General features: G+C 39.5%; 3 protein-coding genes across 11 annotated transcripts; 2 read left to right on the forward strand and 1 right to left on the reverse strand.

The window, feature by feature from the left end:
• The first annotated feature begins 1972 nt into the window (after positions 1-1972).
• Positions 1973-3482, forward strand: LOC112170960 (glucan endo-1,3-beta-glucosidase 2). The gene has a single exon (XM_024308224.2). The coding sequence runs from the start codon at positions 1993-1995 to the stop codon at positions 3169-3171; it is 1179 nt and encodes a 392-aa protein (XP_024163992.1). The 5' UTR covers positions 1973-1992; the 3' UTR covers positions 3172-3482.
• A 1891-nt stretch (positions 3483-5373) lies between these two features.
• On the forward strand, positions 5374-7720 carry LOC112182903 (L10-interacting MYB domain-containing protein). Of its 2 annotated transcripts, none has more exons than XM_024321460.2 (4): positions 5374-5513; positions 6016-6355; positions 6460-7113; positions 7240-7720. In XM_024321460.2, exons 2-4 carry the CDS (start codon positions 6038-6040, stop codon positions 7669-7671), a joined length of 1404 nt encoding a protein of 467 aa, XP_024177228.1. In that variant the 5' UTR covers positions 5374-5513; positions 6016-6037; the 3' UTR covers positions 7672-7720. The 2 variants fall into 2 exon arrangements, with proteins under 2 accessions (XP_024177228.1, XP_024177229.1); XM_024321461.2 differs by lacking the exon at positions 5374-5513 and adding an exon at positions 5631-5653.
• Positions 7721-7912: 192 nt separating this feature from the next.
• Positions 7913-10391, reverse strand: LOC112182906 (uncharacterized protein At2g39920). 8 transcript variants are annotated; one of them, XM_040509824.1, is made up of 6 exons: positions 10242-10391; positions 9837-9908; positions 9546-9698; positions 8769-9216; positions 8467-8667; positions 7913-8319 (listed from the first exon to the last, which is right to left on the reverse strand). In XM_040509824.1, exons 3-6 carry the CDS (start codon positions 9613-9615, stop codon positions 8106-8108), a joined length of 933 nt encoding a protein of 310 aa, XP_040365758.1. In that variant the 5' UTR covers positions 9616-9698; positions 9837-9908; positions 10242-10391; the 3' UTR covers positions 7913-8105. The 8 variants fall into 8 exon arrangements, with proteins under 8 accessions (XP_040365758.1, XP_040365759.1, XP_040365757.1 ...); XM_040509825.1 differs by having other exon boundaries at positions 9820-9908; XM_040509823.1 differs by having other exon boundaries at positions 9791-9908.
• Between the last annotated feature and the right edge of the window lie 662 nt (positions 10392-11053).

Raw genomic sequence — 11053 nt, forward strand, 5'->3', positions numbered from 1 at the left:
ATTACTCCTGTTCGACCCACTTGACCATCACTCCATTGTCACAACTCACAAGTTTCAATCGTCAGATCATGAGGCGTACTTTGTATAGATCACTTTGTGTAGATCGGTCTAGTTGAAATTAAAACACTAGCGCTGATTTTGTTTCAACAATCTCTACCACCATTGTTATAATTGATTCTCTATATTTTGCAATAAAGCAGATATCTCTTCCTCTCAAAACTTCAAGTTATGTTTATCTGGTGAAGTAGTTCACTCAACCTATCAAACAACACTGATGAAATTGTTCACAAACCTATGTTCATCAACCCATTACAAATTCCAATCACATTGACATGCCCAGTTAGGTGAATTTAGCTTGCCATCAACATATTATATTCAGGGTAAATTTTTTTCTTTTGAAGTGGTCGAGGAAGGAAGAAAATGTGAATCAAACGTTTGAGCTTCGTCTATACATTAGAGCATGTTTCATATTCTATTAATGCAATGCCGATGTAGATTCCAAATAACCTCTCCCCTGATTCTATAAGATCAACAATGATCGTCCTCCTTAATTGCTGAAGAAATAAGGGGAAGTGAGAAACTAAAACCCAATCAACAGAAACCACCAGATAGCTAAACTTTTCAATGATCCATATGTCTAATACTATAATGGCCAAAGTACATTTGAATTTTTCAAATTCTTTCTCTCGCAGTTCCCCTGCTCGAAAACAAATGCACAACAGCATAGTACATGCACAAACCTTCCCTTTCTATAGCATGCATGAAAGCTTCGAACCACCAAAGCATCTTAAAATCACATAATAATATGATCCAATACAACAATTTGGTTCTACCACACAAACTTACACAAAGACGAGAGAGAGAGGAACCACAAAAACAACACAATCACTATCATCATGAATACATATAAATAACGCATGTATCAAGTCCACGAAACGGTCAAATCGACGCAGATCACATTTCTAAAAAAAAAAAAATCGACAAAGGATTAATTCCTAAAAGGAAAAATTGATGTGGAAATTGAACAGAAATACATAAATTGGAAGAAAATAAACGTAAGATGAAGAAATTACATGGGATTTGTTGGGTGTGTTATTCTGTATTCTCATAAGGTTTTGCTAGGTTTAATTAAACATAAGGGTATTTTTGGACAAATTGTTGGGTGTATTTAGAGACTCTATAATTTTGCTGGGTGTAAAAATTTTATTGGGTGTCCCAGCTATTCACGGAACGTGAGAAGCAGATGAATAAGCATCTGCTTCCGGAAGAAATCGAAGAATTTCTTGGGAATCCTACGGTCAAATAGGACCATTTTCTTCTCAAGACCTTTTACTTTTTTTCATCAACCGCGATTATACGACCAATCATATATCACATTTATTATTTCAACCCCCAAAACTTGCATTTTATTAGGAACCCTTTTAACAAATGAATTAAATGAATTCAAATTTTGTAAAGAAGTATAGGGTTTTGTCACCTCCCCAACTATCTCTCCATTAGGTAGGATTTTTTGTGCCCAAGCGCTTATTTGTTGAGGAGAAACTAATCCAATCCGAAGTTGTTGATGTACTTAGATATTTGCTGGATATATTTAGAAAAACTCTTTCTCTATTTGTTCTCTCTACTTTGGCATTCGCCCATCACTAGTTAAATAATTATATTCATTTTACGAAAGTAAAAATTGAAATAAAAGATTATCACTTTTGTGAAAATTTCCTTCAACGGAACAATCTAAGCATCCCAGAGAAAATGAACGGCCCGATACCAACACAAAGCCCATCGTTCGTTCGTCGCAGACGATCCCACCCCACATAACCGACTCTCCTCGATTCCTCCACTAACAAACACGCAGTGCGCATTGCGCACCCTCTCTTTTTCCCGCCAAAAGTCCCCTTAACTAACCGACTCGTAACAAACCTCCCCTCATTTCAAACCCCAAGGCAAAAACCCCTGCAACTTCTCCAGACTCTCTCTCTCTCTCAGAGTCCAGCCATGGCTTCCCACTTCTCTCTCTCCGCCATCTCTCTCCTCACCCTCCTCTCTCTCCTCCTCACCGCAACCGCCTCGCCGGACACAGCCTCCACAGTCATCGGCGCCACCTACTCCGCCTCCACCGCCGCAACCTACCCCACCCCTCCCACCCCGGAGCGCGTGGCCTCCGCCGTCTCCTCCCTCGGGCTCTCCTCGCTCCGCCTCGACGTCTCCGACCCCGGCCTCGTCCGCGCCTTCCTCTACTCCAACACCACGCTCCTCCTTACCATCCCCAACGCGCTGGTCCCGCCACTCGCCTCCAACCGCTCCAACGCCATGCGGTGGCTCTACGCGCACGTCGTCCCCTTCTTCCCGCGCACCAAGATCGCGGCCATCTCCGTCGGCAACGACGTCCTCGAGTCCACGCCGGAGTTCTCACAGTTCCTCCTCCCGGCGATCCAGAACGTCCACCTGGCGCTACTCGACCTAGGGATCCGCAAGATCGCAGTCTCCACCACCTTCTCCTTCGTCAACGTCGTCACGACGCCGTTTCCTCCCTCCGCCGCCCAGTTCCAGGACGCGCCGCTCGAGACGGTGATCAGGCCTCTGCTTCAGTTCTTGCGCGACACCAACTCCTCCTTCTTCATCAACGTCTACCCCTACAACCTCTACCGGCTCCGGAGCGAGATTCCGATCGGGTTCCCTCTCTTTCAGGAGCACCCGTTCAGTTTCCGAGACGACATGGCCACCGGCGTGCGCTACCGGAATCTCTTCGACATGATGGTCGACGCCGTCATCTCCGCCATGGCCGTCGCCGGACACGAGAACATTCCGCTGATCGTGACGGAGACGGGTTGGCCCAGCTCCAGCACCGACCCGAGAGAAGCCGACGCGAACCCGGTTTACGCGGAGCTCTACATCAAGGGGCTATTGGGCCATCTGAGGTCGGGTCGGGGCACGCCGCTCCGAAAAGAAGGGGTGCCTCTGGTTTACATCTATGAGCTGATTGATAAGCAAGTGAGGCAGGGACGCAACTGGGGAATTCTTTTTCCGAATATGACCAAGAAGTACAAGAGCATTGACTACAGCTCTGGCTCTGATAGCGTTCTTGGGGGTTTCGGATTCTTGAAGATGGTGGTTGGTCAATTCTTGGTCTTTGCTTTCCTCTTGCGTGGTAATGCTGCTATTTCTCTGCTCTAGCTTCTGTGATTTAGTTCAGTGCTTGGTTTCATTGCTCTGATGATGCTTAGCTCAGTTTTTGGTAACCTGCAAATTGGGGAGAACTGAAAGTGTTGGGGCTTTGATTTTCACTCTGGGTTGCTGCTTTTACTTTGATTTCTGTAGAGATTACTTGGTCTCTGTAAGTAGGGTTATTTTGTACAAGAGATCATATTCTTGGTGATATAGTCAATGGATCCACTGATCCTTAATGTGTTTCATATACATCAATGATGTGAAGAGAGATTTCAGTAGGGTTTGCAGAGAAATTAATGTGGAAAATACTTGCTTTCTGGTGTTGTGATTTGAGTTCATCAATTAGTTTTTGGCTTTGCTTTTCTATTATTGCTTTGCTTTGGGTGTCTTCAATTCTGGAAATTGACCTCAAATTACTTGCTTTCTGGTGTTGTGATTGAACTTCATCCCTGAGTGTCGTAAATTCTGGAATTTCACTTCAGTTTACCCTTTCAATTGAAGCTGGGCATGTAGTTTAGAAAACCAAAACAGAGAAAGCACAAAAGGAAACCATGAAATATCATTCTGGTGTAGTGGATTGTGCCTCAAGGAAGGCTCTGCCATGCTCTCCAGTTAAGCATGCCACACAATAATAATACACAGAAATACTACACAGATGACTGAGATGAGATCACTATTACCCTTTTATTTAGCTAAAAGGAAATCTGTCTCTAATGTAACTAAACAAAATAGAGCAACCAGCATATACAGTTAATAGACGCTTCTTAACAGGCATGACATTCAACACTATATATAGTCTATACCATAATTCTAAACGTGCGTCTGCAGTATTAGGGGAAATGAATAGAACACAATATACAAGATATGCATGACATAGGTCATTTGCCTACAAATCATCCACTACCACAGGTAGAAAGAAAAACTAAAGTTGCAACAGAGAAATGTAGCTAAACTTATGCATATGTATATCCCAAGTAAAATTCAGTACCTTACCCGCTCCTCTCCTTTTAGACCCTCCTCAGAAGCGAATCGGCCACATGTGCTGAGTTATGTTTTGTGGTCTTGTGTCACATAGAGGATGTGAAAATTCATGGGGAAACTCGATTGGATCGTTCAGGAAGATTTGTGCTCGAAATATAGTACCACTTTTTCAGGCCTACATACCGGGACGGTTTTGTTCAGCAATTACAGCTGCTTGCCATAAATTCATCAGCTTTGAAAGACACAAAAGTTATCAATCCTGAGGCTCTTTTGCGGTTGGTTTGAGGCACTTTTGCAGTTAGTTACTTACAGACTCATGGCAATGTACATTGCATTCCCCGCAAAAGTACTATGAAATTAAGGATTCTTCTGTTTGATTATGAAGCTAGAAGATGCCCATAATCTTACAGAGGTCACACAACAGAGAAACAAAACTTTTATCCTATGTGTATGCTTGATTATCTATGGATGACTATGAACTTCAAATAACCTGGGGATTGAATTCTCTGCTAGCAATTTCTTATTCAGAGTAATATGTAGTCTGTATTAGCAAAGTCTTCATCTTTCATTTAAGCAGACGACATTTTCAGTGAGAACTTTCAAAACTACAAGGAGTTTTGTTGCATAGTCGACTGAGTGGCTTTTTAAGTTTTAAAGGTAACAAAGTGAAGGAGCTTTCACTATGTGGTTTGCTAACTTCTTAAATCTAATACAAAGGGTGACCAACTAATTGCGCGGCAAAATTAGTGTTTCAAAGAGAGTGCCAACAAATTTGGAAGTCACATTGTTACTCTATTAAGACAGAATTTGAGTAGATTAGCTTGAAAGAAGTGTTTGATGTTTGAATATTTGTTGACGTGTGATATGGCCAGACAGGCCAGTTGGTTAGTCAAAATATATGTCTTTAAGCTTCTCAAAATGGTTATAACTTATGATTTATTTAAAACGGTGTCATCGAAAGTGAAGCCAAACATATCAAAAAATGTTATATGTTTTCTTAACCTTGTTGCAAATAAATAAATTTTGTTTGAAACCATGATAAAGATTAGTTTGGCAAAATTGATCAGAGAGATACTATATATGGTAAAAACATGAAAGGAAAACGAACTCTACTAAAAAAAGCTTGAAAAATTAAAAAAATAAAGAAAAATGGACTAACTCAAATGGGTCATGGGCCTAGTATAAGAATTGCTCGACCATTTCCTTGGGTTTGGGCCTATTGAAAAACTAAAGGACGACAGGAAGTCCGACGCCTGGCGCAGTAACACGACGTCGTTTCAAGTTTCAGAGACGACAGACCCTTCATCTTCTTCCCAAAGATGAGTGCGTACAACTGCATAGTGCAATTGCCGCCCTTTTAATCGCAGGTATGGGATTTCTCTCTCCCTCTTTCAATTTCCCTGCATGCTTAATTTAATTGATTTTTCTGTTTCAGTTCTATTTTAGATTTCACAGAGATTGTTCTTATGTAATTAAGCTCCAAAATTACTGTAAATTATTATAAAAGGTCTCTGTTTTCCTATAAGCCCTTTTTTGATCTGATTGTACCTTTTTTTTTTTTGGCAATAAGATCTGATTGTATTTTGAATTCAATTTCATCTGGGTTTTCTGTTTTCATTACGTTTTAGAATTTGGGATCATAAAGTGCGCATCTTTTTGCTTCTGTTTGGTTGCTGGGAAAATGTACTAATAGAACCCCAATCTGAATAGTTCTTAATTATTATTCTTTGCCTTTTTTTTAAGTTCTATTTCTTCTTTGCATTTCCAACACTAATCAATTTGGGATTGGGAAAGAGATTCATAGGCTCTTACATTTGTTTTCTGGTATAGTCTGGAATAAGCTGATCTTATGCTTATATATAATGGCAGAACATTTGGAGTTGAACAAGGGATGTTTGGCTCATCAACCCCGAAAGCTACGTGGTCGCCTGCGCACCGCAAAATATTCTTTGATCTTTGTCTAAATGAGGTATCGAAAGGGAATAGGCCAGGGACACATTTTACTAAGGAGGGATGGAAGAATATCGTGGATTCGTTCTACGAGGAGACTGGTGTGAAGTATACTAAGAAGCAAATGAAGAATCACTGGGATTTCACTAAGAAGCAGTGGAAATTGTGGATTAAGCTAGTTGCTGAAAGTAATATGAAATGGGATCCGAGTACAAACAAGTTTGGTGCTAGTGCGAAAGATTGGGCTAACTATATACAGGTATGCTTATTGATTCACAGTAGCTAAAGTTGTGATGTTTAAGAAAGACATTAGGGAGTTTTGTTCATGAAATGAGATTAGTAATCGCAAGTTCTGCGTCACAGGTTTGCCCAGAAGCCGCGCAGTTTCAGTATAAAGAACTCCCGTTCCCTGACAAATTGGAGATCATTTTTGCTGGAGTTATAGATTCTGAAGGGATGGAGATCTCCTATTCTCGTAAGAGGCAGAATGATAGCTCGGACAGTTCCTTTATGCAGTCGGAAGAACAAGAGTTGGCGAATATGGAGGGGGAGGATGAGCATCTTTTTGACACTGAGGATGAACATCTTTTTGCTGCTGAGGATGAGCATGGTTTTCATGCCATTCCAATAAAGAGTGGTGAAAAGGTTCAGTCTCATTTAAGAAGCCGTAGAGCAATTGCTAGTGAGCCGAGTTTATCTAGCTCATCCCAGACAAAGGCAAAGGCTGTCTGGACGCCTGCATATCACAGAGCATTTCTGGATCTATGTGTAGAAGAGACATTAAAGGGTAATAAGCCTAGGACACATTTCACCAGGGATGCTTGGAGGACTATTCTCGAGTCCTTTCAACAAAGAACAGGCCTTGGTTATAATAGGTTACAGTTGAAGAATCATTGGGATATCACAAAGGAACAATGGAGAGTCTGGTCTAAGCTGATTGGAACAAGTAGCATGGGATGGGATCCAAACACGAAAAAATTTGGTGCAACTGAAGAAGTTTGGGCCAACTACTTAGAGGTATAATATATAATTATTTCCATGTGATTGAACACTGGCGGGAGATCTTAATGACTTCTTGGTTGTTAAAGCATGTTGGTCTTGTTTTATTTTTTTTAATTTTATTTATTTATTTTTATTTTACAGTCAAACCCGGAAGCTGCACCTTTCAGATACAAGGAACCTCAGTTCACTGACAAACTGGAAATCATATTTGACGGAACAACAGTTACCGGAGAGACAGAACCTCCTACTAAGCGAAGCAAGTATAATGATAATTCGAGTGCATCTGTTTTGAACATAGATGAACTCGGCATGAGGAACCAAGCTGGAAACATTGAACATTTTGATGCTGTACCAATTTCCTTTAGACAAGCCAAGCTCACTTATAGCATTGGAGAATGCATCGACTGTCTTGATGCCATGGAGGAAGTCGTACAAGGAAGTGATCTCTATCTGTTTGCATTAGATGTATTCCTGAAAAAGGAATACAGGGAAATATTTCTTCAACTGAAAAAGCCTAATGTAAGGATTGCATGGTTGCAGCGGCTGCAGTCAGTTGGTCCACCTTTGGTATAACATATTGGATGCTTGTTTTCTTTCAGATTTCTCGGGCATCTTTTGAATATCAGATTTTTCTTGTTTTGTTGTTTGGTACAAATTATTAGGCAGGTCCTGCTAGTAGCATTTTCTTGAATGATTGTTAATGCCTCAGTAAATGCCAAGGAAAATAAGTTTTTGGTACGGTTTTGGGTTGTCTGTAAGCAAACTCCCATGTGAACTTGTATGAATAAACTCAGAAAAAATTGGATACACAAACTAAAAAGAAACCATATACTATTATTTGGCAAAATTTATGCAATTCATGAACAATGTTTACAATAATTGTAACAATACTTGTATTTGACATTTCTTGACAACAAATACTCCGGAGCAGAACAACTGTATTTACATGGCTGCTTCACAATGGAAAGCAATGTGTATCAAGCAACAACATGAAGTTGGAAAGTGATCTATTTTGGTGTATGTGTGTCTTCAATTTGATATTCAAAATTGTAATATATTGGGTTCGGAAGCTTAAAAATACGCCTTCCTAAAAATGGTCCTCTTAGAGCATCCATGTGACTGCTTATTATGCCGATTATGCGAAATCCTTCTCTCTGCATTGCAGCCCTTCGTTTAGAGAAGTAGTCACTGCTATCCATATGCAGTTCAGCTTCTGATCTGCTGACCATATCAATCAACGTTACAACATCAAAATATCAAATACAAGCTTTATTTATATCAGTAATCGCACAAGGTAAACAAGGGAAATTGGGCTATTTTAGACTTAGAAAGTCATGGTTCCAATGAATCTGAAGACGTCAATAGTACCTCATAATCAATGAAGACCAAGCTGTGTATCCGGCAGATACAAGATACTCTACGGAGGTATTCCTATGTGTCTCTGGCTTTCTTGATAACAAAATCAAAGGCCAACCACTAGAATGAAGTTTCATGTATAGTCTCAGAATAAGCATGTGCTTCAGATGCTTTGCCTCCTCCATACAATCACTACAACCATAGTGATCATATCTGTGCAAAAAGACAATTCTTTATAATTTAGTAAACATGGCTATTCAAATTCAAAAAACACCAAATAAGAACAAATCAGGAAAAGTTAGAAGGAAGATTACCGGTGCACTGAAACATTACTATTCTGGGGGTTTAAAGAAAGAATGTCATCTACATCCATCAACACAACATCCAGACCATCGTGTTGCGGGGTAATACTACCAAAATAGTCCTCAACTATCCCCATGGTAGAATTTAAATCTGTTGCATATTGACCTTGTTTGATGTACTGAGAAGCAACAACCCTGCATACTGAAGGGAACTGATCTGCCTCAAAGTTGTTGAGTTCCATATGCAGAGAGAAGATATGGCAGTAATTTGAATCATAACTTGGTTTCTGAACCTCAACGATTCCATGGCTCTTGCTTTCACAAGACTGCAGCATTACCGTCAGTGCAATCAGCAAAGTGATGAATAATAACCCGACTGTGACGAGTGAAGCAATGAAGATTGTTGTAGCAAAGGACGACATGTAGAACCCCGACTCCATTGCATAACTACTTGTCCTCTCTGCGTCCAGGAACAAGATTATGAGTTAATTACTCAAGGTCAACCTGCTTTTGATTTATGGTCTAAAGCTAAAATCTTTCACTAGTCTACCACGCAGCAATCAACACACCAGATCATACATCGGAAGAGAAAAGATTTCAAAGGCACAAGAGAGTTTACACATATTTTCCTACTAGTTTTCCAGTTTCTGAACACAGCATTTCTTTTCATTTCCAAATACGCTATTTCATAGCACAATAGTTTTTCAATAAGAATCACACCATCCCAACATTCATGACAAGTCCAATTAAGTTAAAAATTCCCAAAGTTTGTAGAATGGTGTCACGTACCAGAAACTTCACGACTCGAAAGACTCTGGGCGGAGTACTCTCGCTCCATATGGTGGCCATAAGCAGACATGGTTATAGCCCAAAGAAGCAATCGCCAGCTCAATTAGTCTGCCAAAGAACCAAAGGTCCGCTTCCAGTTCATAGAAAGATCACCTGCAATTTACAAGGTGACAAATCAAACATCACTGTAAAAATTAGCACATGTGAGATTCCAAGTTCTATCCATTGAAAAAAGAAATCCTCACCTTACAACATGTAGATAATATAAAATTACAATATTTCAGAGGTTACCCATTTGGGCATGTGGCTCATTCAGTTGATTTCATCAATCCAACACCCACCAGATATGGAAAATCTCAAAACCTTTTGATTCAAGTTCATGCAAACAGATGAAATGGTCAGCTGGCTCAACTATAATTTGTACTGATTAGAATACTGTCAACTAGGTGTGATTACAGTATGGCAAACCAGTCATTTCACTACGTCATCCAAGATTGGTTTGTCCATAAAACTACAAATACAACCCAGAGAGTCATCCATGAAAACCAATAATACAACCTGACAATCATCTATTCAAGAATATATATATATATATATATATATATATATGGAGTCAAATATGATGGCTTTTAAATGACTAAGCAACAGAGACAGTGAGTGTGAGAGTGGGAGAGAAGAGTAGAAATGGAGAATTACCTCTGGTGTACATTGATGGAGTTCTCTGAAACGAGTAACAGGAAGCTTCCTTCCTTCAAATCACCATCATGATGTTTGTACTTTGTACAGGGAGCCTTTCAGTCTTTGCAATATAACATGAAGGGTAGTTTTGTCACTTTGTCCAAAGAAACCTCAACAGTGTCTTTTTTTGGAACAATGAACCTCAACAATGTTTAAGCAGTCCATCGGTCCATCCAAATAATTGTTCTTTTCCTTTTTTAGAAAAAATATCTAAATACATAACCGAGATATTTTGCTATCTCAACAAAAATAATTCAAATAAATGTTTCGGTATCGACTCCTTGTGGATCGGAATAGAACAGATAACCAAATATCCAATATTCACTTGTTTTGCTTTCATTCTGCCAAGAAAAGACAATTAGAGGAACACCCCACTTGAATCAGAATCAATTTGGTTTTGTGGATATGTAAAGAAGGTATTGGGCTATCACTGATAATGGGAATAGAGATCTGCATATTCATTTGAGAAAGTATTATATTGTTATTATTTTATATATATAATCGAGTAAGGAACTAGATAAAGAAGCTCTTAAAACATCTATAATTGAGTCTATCAAATAAAACAGCAGCAGCTGTAGTGTAAGGAAGATCACGATTGCACACACGACTTGCACTAAGAATAGACGTATTTGATTTGATAAAGTACTAGCTTACCAACATTTTGCACTCTCTTTTTCATAGTAACAGGGTTGAGAAATACTATGAGCAATTTGAACTCATATGTTCTTATCCAATTATGCTCAATTTGCTTCCAACTCTGAATTATTAAC

Source organism: Rosa chinensis, chromosome 1 (genome assembly GCF_002994745.2).
Source record: "Rosa chinensis cultivar Old Blush chromosome 1, RchiOBHm-V2, whole genome shotgun sequence".
In the NCBI taxonomy this organism is placed as follows: Eukaryota; Viridiplantae; Streptophyta; class Magnoliopsida; order Rosales; family Rosaceae; genus Rosa; species Rosa chinensis.

What these genes read in the sequence shown, in the direction of transcription:
- LOC112170960 (XM_024308224.2), top strand. Translation starts at nt 1,993, where the DNA reads ATGGCTTCCCACTTCTCTCTCTCCGCCATCTCTCTCCTCACCCTCCTC.
- LOC112182903 (XM_024321460.2), top strand. Translation starts at nt 6,038, where the DNA reads ATGTTTGGCTCATCAACCCCGAAAGCTACGTGGTCGCCTGCGCACCGC. An exon ending in ATTGGGCTAACTATATACAG is followed by an intron (nt 6,356 to 6,459) that starts GTATGCTTATTG and finishes TCTGCGTCACAG; the next exon opens with GTTTGCCCAGAAGCCGCGCA. An exon ending in TTTGGGCCAACTACTTAGAG is followed by an intron (nt 7,114 to 7,239) that starts GTATAATATATA and finishes TTTATTTTACAG; the next exon opens with TCAAACCCGGAAGCTGCACC.
- LOC112182906 (XM_040509824.1), bottom strand. Translation starts at nt 9,615, where the DNA reads ATGTCTGCTTATGGCCACCATATGGAGCGAGAGTACTCCGCCCAGAGT. An exon ending in AGTAATGTTTCAGTGCACCG is followed by an intron (nt 8,668 to 8,768) that starts GTAATCTTCCTT and finishes CTTTTTGCACAG; the next exon opens with ATATGATCACTATGGTTGTA. An exon ending in TGGTCTTCATTGATTATGAG is followed by an intron (nt 8,320 to 8,466) that starts GTACTATTGACG and finishes TGATATGGTCAG; the next exon opens with CAGATCAGAAGCTGAACTGC.